The 24578-nt window shown below is 50.4% G+C and overlaps 1 protein-coding gene and 2 long non-coding RNA genes across 4 annotated transcripts in view; 2 read left to right on the top strand and 1 right to left on the bottom strand.

Moving 5' to 3' along the window:
- Positions 1–2232, bottom strand: part of Lmx1b (LIM homeobox transcription factor 1 beta) — an 80244-nt gene extending 78012 nt beyond the window's left edge. Inside the window, exons 1-2 of one of the 2 annotated variants that reach the window (XM_006497746.4) lie at positions 1466–2232; positions 513–699 (exon numbers count right to left, since the gene is read on the bottom strand). In XM_006497746.4, the coding sequence (XP_006497809.1) occupies positions 513–699; positions 1466–1622 (344 nt within the window). In that variant the 5' untranslated portion in view covers positions 1623–2232. The remainder of the gene's footprint in view (positions 1–512; positions 700–1465) is intronic. The other variant, NM_010725.3, reaches the window with a different exon arrangement.
- Gm39790 lies at positions 685–1495 on the top strand. The gene is made up of 3 exons (XR_866136.3): positions 685–971; positions 1094–1254; positions 1403–1495. It is a non-coding gene; the product is annotated as a predicted gene, 39790 (long non-coding RNA).
- Positions 2217–6687, top strand: C130021I20Rik (Riken cDNA C130021I20 gene). The gene is made up of 3 exons (NR_046275.1): positions 2217–2368; positions 2500–2625; positions 3151–6687. It is a non-coding gene; the product is annotated as a Riken cDNA C130021I20 gene (long non-coding RNA).
- Positions 6688–24578: the final 17891 nt, after the last annotated feature.

Genomic DNA, 24578 nt, shown 5'->3' on the forward strand with positions numbered 1-24578 from the left:
CAGAGAAGAAAAGTGGCGCAAGGAGCCAGCCAGGGTGGAGATCTCCCGCCTGCATCGCAGCCAGGGTCCAGCACCCACCTCCCTGCTCCAGGAACCCCAGACGCTCTTGAACTGGGGAAACACAGTCAGGCTTGGCTCTCTAAAGCAATGCCTTTCTTGGAAAATATATTCTTGTCCCCACTTCAGGCTTTAGAGGGGCCAAGCCCTCTCCCAGGACAAACATCGTATCGACCGACCAGTCCGCCCCGGGCTTTGTCTTGTACCCCAATTCAGTCACTCTGCGCAGGTTTCCGGGACAACAGATGGCACCTAGGGGCACCCCACCACTGTCGGCTGGAAGGAGATGATTCGCCCCAGCCCGGAGACACGCAGCCCTTTGAGCCATCGGAGCTGCCGGGCCCAGTGGAGCGCAGAGCCGGCCGCAGGGCGGCGTGGGCCCTTCCCGGCAGGGACCGGCCGGGCTGGAGTGCTGGTCCATGGCGGGGAAAGAGAGGAGGGCGAGAGGCGCTTACTGTTGGTAGTCTTGTTTGCAGTACAGTTTCCGATCCCGGAAGTAGCAGCTGGTGGTGAGGGCTTGCTGACATGCCGCGCACTGCAAACACTCCTCGTGCCAGGACGACTCGTTGACTCGCATCAGGAAGCGGTCGGAGATGGGCCGCTGGCAGCCCTCGCAGACGGCGGGATGCGGGCAGTCGGAGCCTGCAGCGCACAGGGCGAGAGCCGGGCCGTCAGCGCCGCTTGGCCCAGCCCCGGAGCGCCTCCCGTCGCCTGAGGACCCCAGCCGGCGAGCCAGAGACCCGGCAGCCCTAGACAGCACGCTCCTTTCCGTAAGCTGGGGCGCCGTGAGGCCGAGGGCCTGCAGCCTTGGCTGGGCGCTGCGCTCTCCCCGCTCGCGGAGATCCAGCGGATGGTGTTATTACCAACGAGAAGGAGCTCCGCGCGGGGTGGCCGGCTGGAACCCAACCAGCGAGGTGAGGCCAGGACACTCGCTGGCTGACACGCCCCACGATGCTGTTGGAACCTTCTACCCCAAGAACCGCGGTTGGGATAGACCCGGGGATAGTTTTCTCTTCTAAAAGCTCCCCTTCCCCAGGTGACCTGGCCTCTCTCCCGGGCTCTAAGGAGACAACTTGGTTCTCCAGCATCCCTGCCACCCGCTTCCCACCCCAGCTCAGTCCAGTGTAGCAGCACTAGAACCCAGACCCGGAGAGGACGGTGTGAGTGACGGCTGAGGCTGTTCAGTCCTCTGTCTAGGTGACGTCCCTGAACGTTTTCCCCTCAGGGAGCTCTGTCTCGGTGTGCTTGTTACCCCTCCGGTGGTCATTCCAGGGGTCCGGACCCCCTCCCCACGTCCTGAAAACCTATTTTCTTTATTCTTTGCCCCTCACGCCGGTATCCACAGCGGCACGACGGACAACCCTACCCCCTGACCCGCACTATTCGAGCGTTGCGACCCAGCACTCACCCAGCAGCACCCCCAGGGTGGCGGGCCCGGGGCGAAGGGCGTGCTCCTCCATCTTGATGCCGTCCAACATCTTGATGCCGTCCAACATCTTGGCGCAGTCCGTCTGCCCGCGAGGGAAGCACCTCTCCAGCGACTCGGGACCTGTTGCTATATCCATGGGACGCCCGGCGCGCTGCGGACCCCGCCGGCTGGGCCGCTCACCCTCCGGCCCGTCCGCCCGCTCCGCTGCAGCCGGGGAGGCGCGGCGCCCGCGGGGTCGGGGCCGCCCGCTGCCCCGGGGCGAGCGTGGAGCGGCGGCGCGCTGGCCCCGGGCCCCGGCGTCGTGCGGGAGGGCCCGGGCGGCTGGCAGCCCCGCGCGCCGCTCTCTACCGGCTACTCGCAGCCACGCGCACTCGCTGCTCGCCTGTCACCTGCTTGTCAGCCCCGGGTCCCGGCTGCAGCAGCGGGCGGCACGCGGAGCCGCCCGGAGGAGTAGGAGGAGGCGGCGGCGGCGGCGGCGGGCGGGGGAGGGGGCGGGGGTGCAGGGGCGGCCCCGCGGGCTGGGGGGGCGCGGGCGTCGCAGCAGGGTCCCGGGCGGGGCGCAGCAGGCCGCGGGGCTCCAGGCGCGCTCCCCGCACTACTCCAGTGCCATGGTGCGCCCGAGGAGCCGCTCGGTTTAGAGCTGGGGCTGGCGGCGGAGGGATACTCCGGCCCCGAGCCGCCTCACCCCTCCTCAAACTTCCTGACATTTGAACTCATTGGTGCGCCTCGTATCACTGCGCCGGGATGAGCCGGCTGCTCCACGTCAAATAGTGCCGTCGCCTCCCCCCCTCCCTGCGGGAGGGCTCCCTTAGCCCCCGTCCTGCACCCCGTGCCGCGCCCTGAATCCAGGCGACCATCCTGTCCACCATTGGCAGAAGTTTGGTTAGCCATCGAAACAAATCCTGTGCCCCACCCCTCTTGAAAAATTGATTTGGGAGTTGGGGAAATCAGGCTTTCTTTTTTTTCTTTCTTGCCTTTTTTATTATTAATATTTTTGTTGTTTTTTTTTTAAGCTCCAGCGCTCAGAGGAGTGGCCCCAAGCGAGGCCAGACTGTGAGGACGGCGGGGAACGCAGCGACTTCTCCAGGGGACAGCGCCAGGCGGGAGCGGCTGGCCCAAACCCGGACTCGTAGTCTAAGGTAGGTCGCAGGGTCTGAGTTGGTGTCCCCTCGGGAGGCGGGGCCTGCACCGGACAGCCTGGTGTGCTGAGAGGGCTCCTAGGGTCGAGGGATGGGGAACATCAAATGTAAGCAAGAACCGCTGGCCCCGGACTCGCCAAAGGGAACCCTGACCTGGGGAGGGGGTGTAAGGGCTGTAGTTTGAGTAAGTAGTCCCAAAAAGCCCAGGCCTGGCAGAAATAGGGCGGGGGAATGAGTTGAGGGGGCTCTCATAGCCAGAATGGGAGATCTTGGGTGAAAGAGGACGGTCAGGCCCGGGTTGAGACCAAGAGAGTGTTAAGAGGGTCAACAGGGCTCGGAAAGATATCTTGTTCCCGGCCGGGGTCAGTGGGCGAAGGCTGGGCCTCCCAAGGCTTGGAGTATGAGGGGCAGGTAAGAAGTGGTGTCCTCAAGATCTAGGGGTGGAGGCCTGGAACGGCATGGGTACAGTCGTTCTAAGGAAATCTGTGTGACCTCTGAAATCGGTGCCCTTTCATTGTGGCTAAGGGACCTGGCCAGGGTTAGAGACTGAGCGCTGGCCACCCTTGGCAAAGTGGGCCTCGACAGCGGGCAACGCAAGGCCAGCGGCACGCAGCTGGAGACTCCTGGGTGCATCCGGCCAGACATCCGCGAGAAAACTAGAAGACGTCGCATCGGGAAACAGGGTACCTTCGGCCCCACCACTCCCGCGCGGGTTTCGTCCTGGAATAGCAGGAGGGATGGTGCGGTCCCAGGGCAGGAGTTAACAGCCCCTGCGAGCTGCTGCTGGGCGGCCCTGGCCCCTCCGGCTGTGGAGCAGCGGCGCGAAGCCGGGAGGGGATGGAGGGCTCGGAGGGCGGGTCCCCTGACCCCGCTAGAGGCGAGAGGGCGGATCAGATTTGGAGCCTGAGGGAGGCTTGGTCAGAAGTGGCCCCCTGTGCTGGGGGGGCCCCCCGGAGGGGCCCGGCTTTGTGGAGGATTAGCGGTCACCGCCCCACCCCAGTACCTGCGTGTGTGTCGGTGGGTATCGGAGTGTGTCTGTGTGTGTCCGCGCTCCCGCCTCGCGGAAGCTATTGAGAACGTGTGCACCCGTATTCCTGTGCACATACATTTTGTGTTTGTGTGTCCTTACGTCTTTCCAGGCAATGAGTGTGTGTGTTTTCGGTACACGTCTCTCGTGCTTCTATGTCATGTTTTTTACACGTCTTTGTGTGTGTCCTCGTGAAGGTGTAGATAGTGAAGATGTCTACGCCTTTGTATGCGCCTCGGCCCCTTTAGCGAATCTGGTAGATTTTTCTCTATAAGTGTGTCTCTGAGTTACCTTTGTGTTTCTGTTTGCCCCGGAGCTCCTGAATTGTTCTGTGTCGCCCAGGGGTTTTTGTGTTTGTGGCTTTGTGTTCTGTGTATTTCTCGGCGCCTTTGTGTATCCAGGAGCATGGGTATGTGGATGTAGAGTTTTCTTCACCCACCCTTCGTCCTTGTTTTTACCCAGTGTGAAAAATCTAAGGCCTTGAGCCCTGAGGTTGGGCAGAGGCCTGGGCCTGGATCTGGACCGCCTTCTCTGGGTATCTGGGCCCTGGCGCGTTACTGCGGGAAGAAGCCGAGCGGGTAAAGGCTGGGGCGTGCAGAGCCGGGAGGCACCGAACCGCTCGCAGAAGCAGCGGCCCAACCGGGTGCACTCCGCCCTCTGCTGGCCATAGTGTGTCTCTGCAACCACTGCTGGGCACCGAAAGCCCTGGTTCCAGGCCCGGAGCTTCGCCATCTCCTTCAGGCTGAGTCGAAAGAATCTTCTCTGTCTCAAACCTTAAAGACGAACCTCGGACTCTAAGCAATCGCACAGTGTTTCACCCCCATCTTCACCCTCCCATTTCCCCCACGCTCCCTGTGCCTGTCCATTTCTACCCCATTCCTCTCCGTTTTTCTTTGGCTGAATGGTGGCCCCTGTGGCCCGGCTTCAGAGGTTTCCCTGATCCTCTGGCTGGCATCTAAGACCGGGTCTGGACCTTTGACTGTGTTTGCTGCGCGTTCTGCAGTGCTTGAAGCCAGGTCTCAGCACCGAGGGCACACCTGTAGCCCCCCCCCCATTTGATGCATGGCTGGTGTGTTTTCCAAGGCTCAGAGTTTTGGGGGCCTCTCCCTGCGCAGCCCGGCCCACTCGGGTCAGGCTGCCGAAACTGTCGGCAACTGAGTCCAGAGTTCCCTGGGTGAACAGTGGCACCAAGATTGTCTCTAGTCCGATTGAGGACGATGCTCCGTTCACAGATGCCTGTTTCCTTCTGTCCGTTCTCCTCTACCCGTAGGCCTTCTTTGTCCTTACTTTTCAACCCCGAATTGACTAGACCCGGTCTTCACATTGCCCCACATAATCGTCCATGTGTCTCCGAGGCATTCTTAGGGTTCTTGGTCTCCCATCCTTTGCCTCTAAGGAAGAACAATACGACTGGACAGGAGAACACCGGCCTAGGCCTAGACCCACTTCTCTCCGCGGGCCTCAAGCTCCTGGCTTCGCCCGTCTCTTCTGTACAAGCGGATGCCCACCCCTGGCTCTGAGACTCACAACGCAGGTGGCCTATCTCTTCCGCGCCGTCCAACGCGGGATGCTTGCGGCCTCCGACGTCTGCTGCAGAATCCGCTCGGGACTGTTTCCACCTGAGAAAGAGAGTTGCCAGCGACTGCTGGAATCGCAAGAAACAAAACAGGGAGAGATCCGGGCTCTTCTTATCCCAGAGGCGTGCAGCTCCTGAGCCCTGACTTGGTCTCTGGCTCTTCTCCTTTAGGACCTTGCAACCTCACTCGGTAGCGACCCATCTTGTGAGAGCGGGGGAGCGGTGTGAGGGGAAGGGCTATACCAGCGAAAACCCAACCGTTTGGTGCTTCTGACCAGAGTCCGGGAGAGAGAGGACCCTTCCTCCAGGTTTAGAACCACCGGCTGCAGTGTCAGATCCCAGCAGGAGGAGGACCACAGCCTTGGATTCATCAGCAAGGAGGCTATCAGAAGCATCGCACCGGCCTTCCTGCTCTGCCTCAAGAACCGAAGCCATGGAACACCTAGGCTCACCCCATGCTGCCCCTGGCTAATGGCATCTCAAGATCTACGAGGCTCTGCCGCGCAGAATCAAAGCTGTCCCAAAACTGTGGGCCAAGTCGGGAGCTGCTCCTCGGGGAAACTCAGTCTATCCCAGACCCTCAGTGATGAAGAACCCGAAGACCACGGAAATGGAGCAAGGGCGCGCCCAAGACTCAGCAGAGGTCGATCACTAGCAATCCAACTCCCGAGCATCCAGGTACCCCTCTGAGCATTCTAGCTGGTCTTCACCCCACACACGAGTCAAAGCATTGGACGACCACTTTCTACTACCTAAGGAAGGGCGTCTGAAGTCTCCCTGTGCTGGTGGAAGTTCTCCAGAGAGGCGAGACTAGAGAGGGGTTTCTGGGGTACTTATTCTCCACTGGGGGCTTTTGAGGCTGATGAGAGAGGGGTGTCAGGGTTTGCTGGTGGCTGGTGAGTGTTAGGATGCCTAGAGCCAGAAGATGAACATCCGCAGCCAGATCCCTCAGCCCTCCAACAACCCCCACTCTGGCCATTACTCTGGACCATCAGGCATGGACTTGCTCCACTTGTGGGGAAATCAGGCTCTCTCAGATCCAAAGGCTGCCGGCAGCTCTTAGGAAGGTTCAGAGAAGGCCCTCCCAGGACTGGTGGCCCAGAACTGAGGTCTCCTACTGGCTACACAATGGTTAGGAACAGGAGAAGGGCAGGTGTCAGGAAGCATCCCTGTCTGTCTCAGGGTCTGGTTAGGAGACACCAGGGTAAAAGACCTGCTGCGCCTTTGTACTTCAAGGTCCCTGTCTGTGCAATGGGCATAAAAGAGACTTACAGAGTCTCTGAGAGGGTCACATGAAAGTGCTCGTGGTGTGGCCAGCTCACTGTGGGGCTCTAGATCTACTATTTGATGAATAATTGTATGGGAGGAGAGCTGCTACTTAGACATAGGAGACTCTCTTCCTCTTTCTGTTCCTCTGCCGCCTCTAGAGCCAGAACGAAAACAGACTTGTCTCAAATTCAGTCCTGTCTGGTCTCTTCCTTCCCTCTGGGACAGGTGGAGTCCCCGAGCCGGCTACTGTGGACTGGCCACCTGAGACACGGCCAGTGCCTGGGCACCCAGCACAAACAGCTCAGCCTTCTCACTTTGTCATGAAAACCGAGGCTGAGGGCAGCTAACACCGACAGTGAGAGCTTTGAGAGGCAATAGAATCAAGATTTTTTTTTAAAAGCTCTTTGGAAAGAAACCCGTTAGAGACTGTGATGTGTGTACTTTTTTTGTATGTTTGCTTTTTACCAAGCACTTTCCTAAGAATCTCTGCATTTCTTGCCAAAGGATGGTTTCAACAGGCATCCTGTCTTTAAGAATGAGTGGCTCCCCAGTCCAGTTACAGGAACCAGAACAAAGAGAGGGTGAAGGACCGTGTTTGGAGCCATAAAAGCCTCATTAGGAACTTAAGACTAACTCACAGAATCGGACACAGATTCACAAAAGCCAGGGAGTTCATTGGTCTCCACCCTGAGGGTCCACGGCTGGGGAAGGGGGGGTGGGTGTGAGCCAGGGCGGGTGCCTCTCTTATTTGATCTCTATCTTAAATCCACTTCAAAACGCTGCGGCTCAGCCGAATTGGAGGTTGGCCCCTTCCTGTAATTATTTGGTGTCTAGTAAAGTTTTTATGAGTGTCTGTGCAAATAAATGCATCTGATGATGTGCGTTTGTTTGGCTCTGCCTCTTGCTCCATGTGATGTAGGAGATGTGTGCATCGTGTGTTGGCCCTCGGAAGAGAAAAGAGTAAGGCACAAGCAAATAAAAATAAACCCAGGACCCCTGCATCTGTCAGGCAGAGGGGTGGAGCCTGGGCTGGTCCTCTGCTGTCTTCAGCTCAAGGGCCCCCTGAAGAACCTGCCAGTGGAGTCTAAAGCCTTTGGGTGCTCCGTGTGTGTGTGTGTGTGTGTGTGTGTGTGTGTGTGTGTGTGTGTGTGTGTGGTGTGGGGAAGACCGGTGGTCAGGGCTGGGGACCGGTCTTGGTGACTTTTTGGAAAGGCCCTTTTGGAAACAAATCAAGGCTCACCCATTCTTCGCTCCCTGCAGGGTGTTAAGGCAAAGTCAAATGAATGCTAAGTAAGGGTAAGTCTGGGGAGTTACATTGTTGCCGGTGTGAGCTTATTAGATCCCCCTGGAAGACAATGCTGGTAAGAGAGGCACACTGGCTGAAGTGTCCACTTTGGGAAAAGCCTCCACCCGGGGCTGGGGAAAAGCCATTGTCCTGTCCTTCTTCACATGACCTTTCAGCACAGTTGGAGGGAATCTGTGGAGCCCTCACTAGCATTCCTCCTCCCAGTCCCGCGGCCTTGATGTGTTTCTTTGAACTGATTATAGAACTTTTTATTGAACTATAATATGCATATAGAAACGTGTACAGAGTGTGAAATTATAAAGGGGACACTCCCATGCCAGTAATCCTAGATTAAGACAGAGGATGCCTCTGGTTTCCCAAAAGCTCTGGCTCTCTCTGCCAGCTTGCTTTCTCTAGTTCCGCCCTCAGTTTGGTTGGTTTTGAACTTTTATCTAAATGACATCCCAGAGCACATTTTCCTCCCTGTACTTAATCACAGGTTTTGGAGGAAAAGTCGGTTCTCGCTGATGGATCATCAGGGGGTTGACAACTTGGGGCTCCCATCCCCTCAAGCGGTAGATTTCTGGACTTTAACCCATTCATATTACATATCCCGAAGCATTTGTGCTGGTGATTTTGCTGCAAGTCTAGAACCCCACTCCCACCCCAAGGCAGAATTCCCCCAAAAGAAACACCCTGTACACCGGGGAAATGCACCCAGTATCTTCTTTCATCTCAGCTCCTCTGTCCACATCTAGAATCCTCAGACAACTGGCAACAAAATCAACACCTCAGAGAGGTGAAGTCACTTGTGAGAGGTCACACAGCCTTGAAAGGGTCAGATCCTGGATCCAAACCCCAACTGGCCTAACTCCAAACCCCAGGCTCTTGTCACCTCTCCACATGGCTCCCCTGGGCATCCAGACCCAGGCGTGAACAGAGCCCTCTTCCAGTAGGGAGGAAGCTGGACTTTTTCCAAAGGAAACGCTGGGAAACACAAAACCCCAAACAGCAAACAGGGCAGGATGGTTTTCCAGGCTCTAGCTGCCTAATTGACGGGGCTGGTTTGGTCTGGACCGGTCCAATCTCCCTAGGTGCTGTGTGTCACCAGAGAGGTGACATTATGCCATTGACTGTGCATTCAGCCAATGCCAGCACTTCGTGCCTGAAAGCCAGCTGTTCAGCCCCATCTTGCAGATGAGGAAACCGAGGCTGAGAAAGGTCCACCGTCCTCCCTCAGCCCACCCACCAGTTTGGAGCCTGAACTGGGTTACAGCTGGATCAAGGACTGCCCTATTGATCTCTGCTCATCTTCACCTTGAACGTATCTTGTCCTCAACTCTCTGGTCTGATCCACTCTTGCTGCCCTGTTTTGATTGAATGGTGGCTCAAAGGTTCTGGAGTCTTGGGTGGGTGGGTGGAGCTGAGCTGCAAGAGCCCTTGGCTGCTCTCCAGGCCTCTGCCTCGATTCTCTCATTGAGTGAGTGATTTTGATACTTCACGTTACTATTGGGGAGTTTAACAATGTCTGTGGTCATTTGTTTGTATGTATGTGAGCACAAGTGTGTGGGGAATGCATCTCCGTGTGTGTGTGTGTGTGTGTGTGTGTGTGTGTGTGTGAGAGAGAGAGAGAGAGAGAGAGAGAGAGAGAGAGGCCCAAAGCTGATGGGGAGAGCCTTAATCACTCTCTACTTAATCTACTGAGGCTGAGTCTCATGCTATTGTAGATTCTGGCTTGTCTTGCTAGCCATTTGGTCATAGGCAATCCGGTTTCTGTCTCCTGAGTACTGGGATTACTGGGTTTTTGTTAGTTTGTTTGTGTTTTTTCCTGAGGTTCTGGAGATCCAATCTACTGAGCCACCTCTCCGACCCCTCTGTGGTCTTTAGAATCTGTAACAATTCAGAATGTCAGCTCCTCCTATTAGAGGAGCCAAAGGGATGTGCAAAGGCCCTGAAGCAGAAAGGTGCTGGAGTCATGGATGCTCATGCGGCTGGCTGGTCTTAGCAAAGTTTCGTCACAATAAGGAGTCATGTAGGTCACATAAGGAAGGCAGACTTGCACTTGAAAGCTAGGAAGTCTTGAAGGGTTTCCAATAGCCATGTCCCATGGTCAAGTGTGTTGCTCAGGACAATCTCTCTGGTTGCAGTGAAGGGCAAGCCCACTAGGCCAGAGGCCAAGTGACCAGGCATTGGGTTTCAATATCCCCTTTGTATGCAATGAGGCTGGGCAAGTTCGCAGAGCAGGCCTTATCCTCCAATTTCCCATAGAGGTTGTGTTTCCAGAGTCAGGGTTTCATGTTACACAGAGCTTTTCTTTCTGGAATGCGGCCCCCAAGCAACCCCTGCTGGACCCTCCACAGAAGGAGGGGCTCTTGTGAGCACAAGATGCCAAAGCTCTGCAGTGTCAGTCCCCACAGTCAAAGCTGTGTCTGGGGCTGCTCTTGCTACTAAGCACTGTGGTGGCTCACGGAATGGTCCTGGGGACGCTCCTGACATCAATGACCTCATGGAAGCCTAAAGTGACCTTGTGAGCTAGCTGTCATGGTTGCCCAGTGAACCCAACAGGAAGATGAGGCTCACCCGGTGAAGCGCCTTGACCAAGGTCACTGCCTCCACTCCATACCTCTGGGCAGCAGGCACCATTGATGTGTGTGTGTGTGTGTGTGTGTGTGTGTGTGTGTGTGTACTGGGTCTTTGAGCTTGCTGAGATCCCAGAAGCCCTGAAACTGTCTCACAGTGTGTGGCAAAGCCAGAAAATTCCATTTGTGCATCCTGACTCCACCTCTGCTTCCAGCCCACACGATATGCCCAGCAGAGTTCTTCTGCCTGGAAGAGCTTAGTGAGTCAGGCTTTTTGAAGCCCAGGACAAGCCTCCAAGTCCAGAAACCTTATGATGGTCTCTCCTTGGCCTGATCTCTGCCTCCCTCCCCTCTGTCTCCGTGTGGCTTCACCTCACCGACACTCTTGGCCTCATTTCAGCTTCTCAGACTTGGCTAGGCTGCTCCCTCAGCCGGTATAGCTGGATTCCGTCCTGTTTTTTAGCACAGTCCTATGCATCTTCTGTGTGTCTTTGTAAATGTCACCTCCTCCCGGAAGCCCTCTTTCACATTCTGACAGGCTAGACTGTGTTCAGCTTGTTCTCAGTGTCCTTGTGGCTCCTTCATGTGTAAGGGGGTCATAAATCTCTTTTACCTCCTCTCTGTTTCTTTACAGCTTCGAGAGAAACACAGGAATAACAGGGAAGGCCTGGTGGAGGAGAGAGGATGGGTACTACGTATCTTTAGTTATCTGACAGACCAGTAACGGTACAAAACTCCCCAAATGTTGCCCTATTACAGCCTGCTGTCAGGTCAACTATGAAGGGTTCTTACTTCTGTCCGTCTCACCCACCCCCTCGTCTGCAGGTGGGAAAAATGAGGCATAGGCAGGGGAAGGCACATGCCCATAGCCCACAGAGAGGAGGGAAGACCTGAGATTTGAGCTTGTATGTCTTTTTAAAGATTTTTAAAAAAGATTTATTTATTTTACGTATATGCACTGTCGCTGTCTTCAGACACACCAGAAGAGGGCATCAGATCCCATTACAAATGGTTGTGAGCCACCACGTGGTTGCTGGGAATTGAACTCAGGGCCTCTGGGAGAGCAGTCACTGCTCTTAAACACTGAGCTATGTCTCCAGCCCAAACCTGTATGTCTTAAAACCCCAGACTCATCCTTTCTCCATCATGCTGAGAGACTCTCTTTTGGCTCTGGTCCTCTGGTAGCTTTCCAGCTCTGTACCTGCCCAGAGGAAGCCTTCCTGGAAGGTGGGTTCACCACTCCTACCTGGTGCTTGTCAACCTTGGCTGCAGTGCTGAATTTCCTCTGCCTGCTGACTGGCGATTCCTCCCAGGAGCAAGGCTGGCACAGGGATGGGTGCCTGGTACCCAGGCCCCCTAGAGCAAACCTACTCACATACATTCTCAAAGTAGAGGCTTGTGGGAAGAGAGTTACCCCCAGCCACCCTATGCCAAACAACAACAAAAGTGTAGGCAATATCAGAGGCCCTCGGCACAAGCCTGATTTTGCTTCGAGAAAGTGATTTTCAAATTAATTATTTTGTTTTTCAAGACAGGGTTTCTCCGTGTAGCCCTGGCTGTCCTGGAACTCACTCTGTAGACCAGGCTGGGCCTCAAACTCACAGGGATCCTCCTGCCTCTGCATCTGAAGTGTTGGGATTGAAGGTGTGCACTACCATGCCTGGCCTCCAAACCTTTGTTGTTGTTGTTGTTGTAAACTTTTTGTTCATTTGTTTGTAGACAGTCTGGCTTATAGCTCTGGCTGGCCTGGCACCCACTAGGAAGCCTAGGATGGCTTTAAAGTTTCAGCAACCCTCTTTTTTCAAGCCTCTGCAGTGCTAGGGATGTTTTGCCACACCCAGCAACTTCTTTTGTATGATGGAAAATTTCAAATTTATATAAAAGTATAACAATATGGCCATTATTAGGTTCAGCTATTACAACTCATCTGCATACATGTTTTATTATTACCCTGTCCCATTCTCCCCCTCCCAAAGGATTTAGAATTAATTTATTTATTTTGTATGTATGCAGATCTAGCCTGGGGCCTCATATATGCTAGGCAAGCATTTTACAACTAAGCTAAGTCCTCAGCTCTCTTTTACCTTGCCAGTGGATGGCTTAAAAATGTAAAACCGTATTTTCCATTTGCATGTCATGCATGTGTGTGATGTATATATGTGGGTGCTCATGCAGAGGTCAGAGGAAGCCTTGGGGAGTCAAGGCTTCTCCCCGTTTGCTTTTATGTGGCTTTTACCAATCAAACTCCAGGCTGCTAGGCTTGTATGGGAAGTGCCCTACCTGCTGCTGAGCCATCTTGCTAGACCATTCAACAAGAAAATGTTTACTTATTTATTTTATTATTTTTTATGGATGATTTCAGGGCAGATTCTACACTCTATATATTGTATCAAGCATAGCTGTTGGGATATGTGAAAAAATGTTTTTTTGAGACTGGGTTTTGCTTCACATCCCAGGCTGGCCTTGAGCTCACCATATAGCCCAGGCTAGTCTCAAACTTAGAGCAGTCCTCCTGGGTCAACCTCCCAAGTGCTAGAAGTACTGGGACAGTGAGGAGGGAATGCCAACATACCTGACCTGGTATAATACATTTCTAAAAGAAAAAGAATCGTTAACATTTCTTTTCTTTTTCTTTTTTCTTTTTTCTTTTTCTTTTTCTGTTTCTTTTTTCTTTTTTCTTTTTTTTTTTTTTTTTTTTGCTGTCAATAAGAAATTTACTTATTTTTTAAAAATCCAAATGCTGGCATTGTCCAGAAAATTTTAACAGGTTTATTTATAATTGTTATAAAGTTGAACTGTTGAAATGTTTCACTGAAACATTTTGCTTGCATTAATGCTTTCCATCTTGCATTTATATTAAAAATTCACACACAAATGAACGTGGAGAAACGCCAATACCTGATTCTGTCCCCTATATTTCCACTCGCAATCATATACTTAGGTACCTTTAACCCCATGGAAAAAATATCTAACATTCAGAACTACTGATAACAGGAAGAAGTGGAAAAAAAATTTTTTTGAGAATGAAATGTTTCCCCTCATAGTGGACTCTTAAGCACGTTCTCCACATATGCGGCGTGCTGGCTGGATATCTTTTGGCATAATTGTTACACGTTTGGCATGGATAGCACACAGATTGGTATCTTCAAAAAGGCCAACCAGATAGGCCTCATTTGCCTCCTGCAAAGCACCAATAGCTACACTCTGGAAGCACAGATCTGTTTTGAAGTCCTGAGCAATTTCTCGCACCAGACCCTGAAAGGGGAGCTTGCGGATCAGAAGTTCAGTGGACTTCTGATAGCGTCTGATTTCAGGGAGTGCCACAGTACCAGGCCTGTAACGATGAAGTTTCTTCACCCCTCCAGTAGAGGGCGCACTCTTGCGAGCGGCTTTTGTAGCCAGTTGTTTCCTGGGTGCTTTACCACGGTGGATTTGTGGGCAGTCTGCTTTGTACGAACCATGGTATGGACACCTCCTTACTTACCCCCCTTCTCCTTCGGCTGGAGCTCGGCAAGCGAGAGGCGGAGCTGGCGTTGGAGAGCGGCGGCCAACATTTCTTTATTGTATTTGTTTTTAAAATTTATACCTATGAGTCTTTTTGTCCGTGTTAAGTGCATCACGTGTGTACAGTGCACACGAAGGCCAGCAGAGGGCGTCAGATCCCCTGAGACTGGACATACAACTAGCTGTGAACTGTTATCTGTGGGGGCTGAGATTGAACCCATGTCCTCTGCAACAGCAGTAAGGGAAGAGGTGCCCATTTGCAGTGTGGTCCATGTGTAGCGGGGTCAGAGGACAATGTGCGAGAACTGGTTCTTGTAGGTCCTAGGGATTGAAGCCTCCTTCCTTCTTTAGAAATTGCATTTCTAAATTGCCATTGGGCTAGTCTTCTGCTGCTGTGACCAAATATCAGACAAAGGCGATATAAGGAACGGAAGTTAATTTTGCTCACAGTCCGACATGGTGGGGAAACAGGAGATGGAGGCAGCTGGGGTTCAGGAGGCAGAGAGGGCTGAGGGCTGGTGCACAGCCCGCTTTCTCTTGCCCCGCTTTTATTGAGTCTGGAACCCCTGCGGTGCCGCTCACCTTCAAGGTGGGTCTTCTCTCCTCACCCAACTGACTGTGGGTTGTGCCTCATCGGTGCTGGGCATTTGCTAATCCGACCAAGCTGACAAGTGAAACTATCACCCAAACCTATCCTGCCAATGTTCCAGCCCCTCCCATCCCCCCCAAGATGGTCTTCTGCTTTCTCAACTTACAGAAAGGCTCAGGAACGGAGTCTCCGAGGCTTCTGACTTCCCTCTCCACCTGCCCGGTTCTCCAGCCCTTACCTTTTTGTCCTTCAGTGTTTCCTCAGGCAGAGGTCTCCGCCGCGGGTATTCCTGAGGGGTCCTTAAACAGGCTCCTCTGTCCTCTGTAATTCCTGTAATCAGATCTGGAGACTCGATCCGACTCAGGTTCAATTTTTGGCAGCCTGCCTCCAGGGAGGTGTAGTGTCCTCCTGCCAGGCATCCACAGTGCCTTTTTCGTGTGGACTCTTTTTTTTTTTTTTTTTTAAATATATTTATTTATTTATTATATGTAAATACACTGTAGCTGTCCTCAGACACTCCAGAAGAGGGAGTCAGATCTTGTTTCGGATGGTTGTGAGCCACCATGTGGTTGCTGGGATTTGAACTCCTGACCTTCAGAAGAGCAGTCGGGTGCTCTTACCCACTGAGCCATCTCACCAGCCCTCGTGTGGACTCTTTTGTGTTATGTGTGAAGTCAGTGGTCACTGATGTTGACCGCCTAGATTCATCACTGGGTCAGGACTTGCAAAAGGATGCTATTCCGTGACTAGCTGCCTTTTCCGTGTGTGAGCTGGGATCTGTGAGGACGGCATTCCTTAGAAATGATTTAGTTGTACTGAGTGCTATAGAGGTCCTTCAGAATGTGTAAGAGAGACTGTGAGGGCTTGGCTCTTGACGTATGTATGTATGTATGTATGTATGTATGTATGTATGTATGTATGTATGGTTACAGCCCTCCTGACTCAGCCTCTCTTACGGGGGCAATACAGGTGTGACCACTGTGCCTGGCAACCTTGGCCTTGACTGTTTCTCAAATCATGAGTTAGTTAGTTAGTTAGTTGTTTCTTTCTTTTTTTTAAAAATTTTTATTAGGTATTTTCCTCGTTTACATTTCCAATGCTATCCCAAAAGTCCCCCATACCCACCCCCCTGTTTCTTTCTTTCTTTTTTTTTTTTTTAAGATTTATTTATTTATTTATTTATTTATTTATTATATGTAAGTACACTGTAGCTGTCTTCAGACACTCCAGAAGAGGGAGTCAGATCTCGTGATCGGATGGTTGTGAGCCACCATGTGGTTGCTGGGATTTGAACTCCTGACCTTCGGAAGAGCAGTCGGGTGCTCTTACCCACTGAGCCATCTCACCAGCCCTGTTTCTTTCTTTTTAAGGACAGGATGCCATGTATCCTGGCTGACCTGGCTGACCCTATCTAGTCCAGAATGACCTTGGCCTTACTGCCTCCTACCTCCACCTCCCAACTGATATATGCGAGCATGTGATACACGCATGCCACAGTACATAGGCAGGCATGGAGACTGAACTCAGGTTGTCAGGCCTGGAGGCAAGCCCTTTCCCTGCTGAGCCTTCTCGCTGGCCTGGGGATTATTTCTCTACTCTCCTTGTGAGTATACAGATTTAATGTGTTGCAATCCCCAGGGTTTCCTACTCTTGTCCCGTTCTTCCCTTTGGACAGAGGGACCCTCTTTGGGTTGACCCCTGAAGCCCGTGACCCCAGGAGGCTCTGGTAGCCCCTTTCCATTTCAGAAGATCAAGGTGCTCTAGATGAATCTTGTGAGTGTGCTGCTACACACCTGAGATCACACTGTAGGAGCCCACCGATCTCTTTGCAGGAATGATGCTTAGAGACCATGATCTAGATTTAAGCAACATGCATTGCTATTGGACTGGTTTTTGTTTCTGTGTGTTTCCACTGGATGACCTAGGAAATACATATCCGCACCCCCCCCCTCAAGATAAAATAAAGAGTGAGTCCTGAACGCCAAATCTTGGAAGCCACACAGATGTTCTCCTCTAGGAGAATGGATTAACAGACTGTAGTATATCCATTCAGTGGAGTATTTAGCTGCCCTAAAATGCATATTGCTATATGAAAGAAGTCCATCTGTCTGATTCTAATTACATTGCGTTGTGAAAAAGGGGACACTAGAGGCAGGAAAAAGATCGGTGGTTCCTTGGTGTTGGGAAGAGAAAACATATCCCACCTGCCTAGTGGAACACAGGAGAGGTTTAGTGCGGATACTGTGCACACATGTCACCTCAGCGACCACCCAGCCAAAGCAACCTCTTACCTACAGAATACTTCCCCGTTTCTCTTACCCGTGGTCAATAGCAGTCAACTGTACTTCACTATGGACAGCAGGATAAACTCTCCCACTGTTCCATTCTGTTCTCCTGGGGTGTGAGTCAGCCCTTTGTCCAGTGTGTCTGTCCACCACGTTTACGTGACCTGCCTGTTAGTCACTTAGTCACGTCTTGGTCATCATATGAACTTTTGGAGTATTACAAGTGTTTGTACTTTTTGGCTTGTCTATTTTCATTTTTGAATCATTACTTTTAATTTTTTAAAGAATTGACGTTCTCTTTTTTCTTTAAATTATCTATTTATGTCTGAAGTGTTCTGTGTGTATATATGGTGCTTGCCAGAAGAGGGCATCAGATCCCATTACAGATGTTTGTGAGCCAGCATGTGGTTGCTGGGAATTGAACTCAGGGCCTCTGGAAGAACATCCAGTACTCTTAAACTGCTAAGCTATCTCTCTAGCCTGTTACTTTAAAATTTTTTTTTTTAGATTTATTTATTTTATTTTAATTTTTTAAAAAAGATTTATTTATTTATTATATGGAAGTACATTGTAGCTGTCTTCAGACACTCCAGAAGAGGGAGTCAGATCTCGTTACGGATGGTTGTGAGCCACCATGTGGTTGCTGGGATTTGAACTCTGGACCTTCGGAAGAGCAGTCGGGTGCTCTTACCCACTGAGCCATCTCACCAGCCCCCTACTTTAAAATTTTAACTTACTTATTAGTTCACTTATTCATAGGTTGGTGTGCACATGCGTGAGGTGTGTGTGTGTGTAGAGGCCAAGGTCAGCATCAGATGTCATTCTTTGTTACTGATGGATTGATGGCTGCTTTAGTGTGTGCATGCTGTGTGTTGGAGCATATGTCCAACATGTGAAGATCAGAGGACAATTTTGTGGGGCTGGTCTCCTTCTGTCTTTATGCAGGTTACAAGGATGGGACATAGACCACCCTGCTTGGTTGGCAATCGCCTTGACTTCTGAGCCATCTTATCTGTCCCTCCACCTCAGTTTTTGAGTCAAAATTGGGGCCCTGGGGTTCACTGATTATGCAAGGCCAGCAAGCCAGTGACCCTTGGGGACCAGTTCCCATCTCCCCAGTGCTGGGATTGAGAGCAGCACTGGGCCTGACTTTGTATTTTTCTCCATCCATTTTCCATCCATTTTCCCCATACATCACTCAAATATTCTTGTCTTTACCGACTAAGCTGAGTCCTTAGCCCCCATTTTATGCATTACTTATTCGTTTGAGATGGGGCCTTACTTACATCCTATGTGGTCCGGGCTGACCTTGAGCTTCCTGCCTCTGTTTCCCAACCACAGAAGATTCAGCCCTATGCTACCACGCCCGGTTTTTACAGTGTTAGGGCTCCAATCCAGGGCTTTGAATGCTGGGCAAGCACTCTACCAACTGAGCTCTGTGCCCCCAGGCTGTAACTTATGTTTCCATTCCCTTATCAGTTTTAATTGCTAACCTCTCTCTGTGCTTGTTAGTGTATAGCTGTGGACTCAGGTTACACATCTGTCAAAAACCACAGAATGCCTAACAGGAAGAGGGAGCCCGATAGATTTGAACTTTAGCTGGGAACGTATCGATGTTGGCTTAGAAGTTATAGCACAGGGAGTATGGAAAGTGGACTGATGCTCAAGTTTTCTACAAACCAAAAACCTGCTAAAAATAAATAAAAGTTTTTAAAAATTATGACTTCACATCAACATTTTTAACTTAAATTCTGGACTGGAGTGGGTTTTGTTTGTTTTTTTTTTTTTTTCCAAAGCCTCATGTAGCCAGGTACCTCCAACTCAATTCTTAGTCGAGAAGACCTGACTCGAGAAAAGATCCTCCTGCCTCCACTTTCAGAGTTCTGGGATTTCAGGAGTGCATTACAAGGCTTATGTGGTGCTGGGAATGGGAGCCACGGCTTGGTACCCTTTAGTCAGAATTCTCACCAGCTAAGCCACATTCCAGCCCCGTGTAAATCTTTATTTCCAGACAGGATTTTACTGTGTAGCCCAGGCTGCTCTGAAACTGACAGCAATCCTTCTGCCTCAGCCTCTTGAGTGGCCAGGGTTACAGGTGTGAGCCACGAGCGAGGTCGTGCTACCAAGAATTTGAGACAACAGCACACAACATGAGCAGAGGTTATTTTTTTCCCCAGTAGTTTATGTGTTTGCTTTTCTGTGCCTTCTGGGGATGTCCCGTGATGCAGTCAAGATTCCCACAATTTAGCATATGGATGAATGACCCTGCAACTAGGTTACCAACTCACCATAATAAACTTGTACTTCTTTGTTTACGTTTCACTTTTGATAGTTGGGATTTCTTTTCAAACACTTAATATTTAATAAGTTGATGGTAGCCAGTTGTGGTGGCGCACTCCTTTAATCCCAGCACTTGGGAGGCAGAGGCAGGCAGATTTCTGAGGCCAGCCTGGTCTACAAAGTGAGTTTTAGGACAGCCAGGGCTATACAGAGAAACCTTGTCTCGAAAAACAAAAACAAAACAAAACAAAAAGAAAGAAAAGAAAAGAAAAGAAAAGAAAAGAAAAGAAAAGAAAAGTTAAGTTGATGGTGCATAGAAGGAGTGCCTGGGTTTCAAGTCAAGGCAGCCTTTGGTCATCTTCTTAGTTGCCCTGTCTGGCACTGGACATCTCTGCCCATAGTTAGCAGTCCAGGGCAGTTCCCAGACTGCGAGCTCTCACACCGCTCCACGCGAAGCCACGCCCACCCTTTACAGGACTGGAAGCTCGAATCCATCCTGGGACTTAGTCCTAAGGATAAGCACTTGAGTGTCTAGCCTTGCTCCATCCTGCCCAGGGCTCTCAGGGACAGAGAAGATAGCCACTTGTTCACAGTGTTAACCTTAAGTTGAATCTGTCACATCCCCGCTTGTCCCTGATTATAATATAGATCTGTCTGTCCATCCACATCACAAGGAGCTCTTAGACACTCTGAACATCAGCTCAGTGCAGCAGAAACCAACATAAGTTTGTTGAATTAAAAGAGAGAGAGAGAGAGAAGAAAGCGCGATGACACTACAGATATCTTCAGCCTCTTGGGCTGAGAAACTTTTGTACGAAATTGAAAAACTTTTTTTTTTTTTTTTTTTTTTTTTTTTTTTTCCGAGGCAGGGTTTCTCTGTGTAGCCCTGGCTGTCCTGAAACTCACTCTGTAGACCAGGCTGGCCTTGAACTCAGAAATCTGCCTGCCTCTGAAAAACTTTTAAATTATAAATATGATGTACTTCAGTAAAGACTATTTGGAAGGTGCAGTAAGTGAGACAATAAAAATACCACGATACCAGTTCATGTCTGTGGTCGCCCTATATAAAGAGAGCCTTTTACAGAGCGTTAGAATTTACACACACGTGTCTATGTACATATATTCATGTGTGTATACACGGCATTGTTTACATTTCCAGGAAACTGCAGCTGACGTCTGTTGTGCTGGGGTTCCTTCCTGAACCTCCCTTAAAGTCTCATCACCTACTTAGGGCTTGGATTTATTTTCACAGTGATGCCGTTCTTTACCACATAAAATAATTATCAAGTGGAGTGGAAGGCTGTAGACACAGGAAGATGATTATCTACTGGCTTCTGGCTGCGAGACGAGACGGAGCACGGTTTCTCAGAGGATTGTGGAACCTTCCCATGAATGCCAATGGGGGAAGGGGCGGGGATTGCAGCCAGGGCGGAGCCAGAGGCTTCGGCCTCTCAGTGTTCTGCCCCAGCCCACTGGCTTTCCACAGTTCTGGGCCTGCAGGCAGTGCCATCTCCTTCCTGGCTGTAGAGAATATTCTTGCACAGAGGCCTTTAGAACAATTAATTCAGGAGTCTCAACCCCATACCTGGAGTGGGCAGTATCCACTCCTTGGGCAGGAAGAGGCTCAGCTCCTGAAAACTTCATAAACTACCGGTAAATAGACATTCTTTTAAAGAGTTATTTTATTTTATTTTATTTTATTGAAATAGGGTCTTACCATGTAGCCCTGGCTGGCCTGGATTCATACAGATCTGCCTGCCTTTTCTTCACAAGTGATGAGATTATAGGTGTGTGCCACCATTGCCTGGCCTTCTTACTTTATTGAAGACTTATTTATTTTTATGTTATTTGTATGAGCATTTGCTTGCATGTATGTAAGTGCATACCACATCCATGTCTGTTTGCCTTCAGAGTCAGGAAGAGGGTGTCAGACTCGCCTACCCCTGGAGTTGAGGTTATATAATGTGAGTTGCTGGGAACTGAACCTGGTTCCTTAAGCACTGGGCAGTATCCCCAGCCCTTTCTTTTTATTTATAGGTGTGTGTGTGCCACGTGTGTGCAGGTGCCCGTGGGGACCAGGAGAAGGCATTGATCTCTGGAGCTGGAGTTACAGGCAGTTGTGAGCTGCCCCCTGGCATGGATGCGGGAATGTGGCTCCTCTGGAAGAGCAACAAGCACTCTTAACAGCTGAGCTGTGTTTCCAGCTCCTCTCAGCAGTTCTCATTCTCCAGCTGCACCGGTCCTTTGCAACCAAGTTGTCTTGATAGAAGGATAAGCCAGGCCTTCGAACGTCTCTGTGCGACAGCCTCCTATATTTGAGGTAGAAGCACTGGCCAGGCTATATCAGGCATGGTGCAATCCTACAGATTAACACAGCTTAAGCAATTGTGTTTCCTGACTCCTCCTTTATAAGTGTTGTTGTTGTTGTTTTATTTCCCTGAGGCAGAGGCAGAGGCAGAGGCAGAGGCAGAGGCAGAGGCAGAGGCAGAGGCAGAGGCAGAGGCAGAGGCAGAGGCAGAGGCAGAGGCAGAGGCAGAGGCAGAGGCAGAGGCAGAGGCAGAGGCAGAGGCAGAGGCAGAGGCAGAGGCAGAGGCAGAGGCAGAGGCAGAGGCAGAGGCAGAGGCAGAGGCAGAGGCAGAGGCAGAGGCAGAGGCAGGTGGATCTTCGAGGGCAGACAGAACTCTAAGTTCAAGGCCAGCCTGGATTCTACAGAGTGAGTTTCAGGACAGCCAGTGCTACACAGAGAAACCCTGTCGAGCAAAACCTACAAACAATTAAACAGAGTTTTGTTTTGCTTTTGTGTGTGTGTGTTGTTTTTGCTACAGGGTCTGATGTAGCCCAGGCTGCCCTCAAATTCTCTAGGTAGTTTATGGTGAGACTGGATTCCTGATCCTCCTGTCTTTACCACCTAAGTTTGGGGTTATAGGCAAGCACTGCCAGGTCAGCATTCTGTGGCAGTGTGGTGGAACCCAGGGTTTTAAACAAGGACACTCTGGCTCAAGCCGTACCTCCAGCCACCACAGTTCATTAACAGGAACTCATGATTACATTTTGTTCAGAAATGAGTGCAAACTGAGTGTGTGTGTAGCAAGGGAAGCAGCGACAGGTGGTCACCAAGTTTATGGTCCTCAGGGCTTAGCAGCGCAGGTTCCCAACCTTTGGTCCACAGATCCTGAAGCCTGGCTTCCACTCTGTAACTGTGGGGTGCAACTTTGATTTGTCCTCCATCGTACATTCATCACACTTTGTCTTTCCTCTGGGGAAACCAGTTCTTTAGAATGGCCTCACCTTCTGGTTCCCTAGTAGACCACGTGAGCCAATCAAAATGAACCCATCACTGCAGCATGAATAATGGCCCTTGACTGTCTGTGGCTCCACCAGGCCTATCGGGTGATGCTCCGGGCCTTTGCTTGAATTACATTTGTGCCAGGACTTTACAGTTTTGGGCAAAGACTCCTCAGGGCCACCTGACTCCCAAGTAGGATTGGCTTTGTGAGAATAAAGCTGCCTCTGGGAGGTGAGGCCGGGAGAAACCTCCTGGTGGATGGGGTCCTGAGCCCCAGCAGAAGCTTTGAGTAGGCTTTTCACTGATGCTCTGGAAGGACCCCTCGTCTTTCTTTCTTAAACCAGTTTCAGTTGAGTGTTCTGTCTGGTTGGACTCTGATCATCTTGACTCACAAAACAAGAAGGGCTGTATGCGGATGGCTTAGTAAATAAAGATGGTTTTCATTTAAGCATCTTTATTTTTTTATTAAGTGACCAAGGTTGATTCCTGGAACCCAAAGGAAGGTGGATACAGAGAACTAGTTTTACAGTTGTTGTCTGACCTCACCCACATATTATGCATGTGTGCATGAGAAAGAGATAGAGATATGCACACACATGTACATACATGCACATACATAAGACAGAGAAAAATGCACACACAGAGACACACATATGCACAAACATTTTTATAATAAATAAAAACTTAAAAACAACGTACAGTTCTTCTGCCCCAGACTCCCAAATACTGTGATTGCAGACCTGTGCCTTCATCTCTGACCAATATCCAATAGTTTACATTTTGGATGGCAAAGACTTTGAAGTGTGTATGTGTTTGTGTGTGTGTGTGTGTGTGTAAGCCAGAGATCAAAACTGGGTGTCTTCCTCAATTGCTTCCCAACTTATTAGTTTATTTATTTAAATTTTTTTCTTGAGACAAAGCCTTAATATGTAGCCCTAGTTGTCCTGGAACTCAATATGTAGACCAGGCTGGCCTCAAACTCAGAGATCTGCCTGCCTTTGTCCCTGAGTGCTGGGACTGAAGCACCACCATCCCAGACTTCCACCTTATTTTTTGAGACAGGCTCTTTCCCTGATCCTGGAATTTGAAGGTTAGGCTGGGCTGGCTGTCCGATGAGTCCAGGGGTCCCTCTGTCCCCACCTGCCAGCAGGACCGTGGCAGGTGACACTGCCACACTTGACTTGTGACCTGGATACTTGGGATGAATTCAGACCCTTCTGCTTTGGTGGAAGGCTCTTATCCAAGATTTGGATCTTGAAGAATTTCAGAGCTCAGATTTTCAGATTAGACATATCCAGCCTCCACTACATGTGCTATAAAATGCTCTAAAAATCCACAAAGGGAACAGAAAGCTTTTGGGGTGGTGTCTGACACCCAGAAAATGCTTAATAAATGGATGTTATTTATACTTTTATGAATTTAACTGTAGAAAAATGAGAGAAAATAAAGATTAAGTGGGTTTGGAAAATGGACTTTTAAAAAAATCATACCTTTAAGTATTTTGAAATATTTGTCTGTCAGACATTTTCAGACCACAAAAATGTGTGTGTTTGTGTGCCAAAATGAAACCAGTGTTACAATTTAAGCATGTTGGGCCAATGCGATGGCTCAGAGGGTGGAAAAGCTTGCTGATTAGGTCAAGGACCTGAGTTCAATTCCCGGGACCCACAAGGCAGAAGGAAAGAACTGACCTTTGTAAGTGTTTTTTTGACCTCTACACACTTGCAGTAATATGCATGTATGCGCCCCTCCAAATAAATGACTTCAAGAATTAAAACAATCAAACACATCATGAAGATGTCTGTAGTTCATTGTGCTGGCCACGGGCAACTCTTTGTTGGCTATTCAGATGCTCTTAGTTATTTTGTACAAATGGCTCTTTATTGCGTAGCTGATGGCTGACCCGAACTGTTACAAAAGCAGGGTCTTGTGTAGTCCAGGAAGACTCTGACTTCTGATCTTCCTCCCTTTTCTCAATGTACACCACCATGCACTTCAAGATCAGTGAGAGACTTTGTCTCAAAAATAAAGTGGAGAACCATAGAAGACTATACTCAGTGTTCCTGCATGTATACACACACACTCACACACTCACACACACACACACACACACACACACACACACACAGAGAGAGAGAGAGAGAGAGAGAGAGAGAGAGAGAGGAGAGACAGAGACTAAGAAAAGGACAAAGGGCTGATAAGATGACTCAGTGGGTTAAAGGGATTGCTGCTAAGCCTGAAGACCAGAGTTCAAGGCCCAGAACCCATGTGCT

The sequence above is a fragment of the Mus musculus genome, chromosome 2 (genome assembly GCF_000001635.26).
Source record: "Mus musculus strain C57BL/6J chromosome 2, GRCm38.p6 C57BL/6J".
In the NCBI taxonomy this organism is placed as follows: domain Eukaryota; kingdom Metazoa; phylum Chordata; class Mammalia; order Rodentia; family Muridae; genus Mus; species Mus musculus.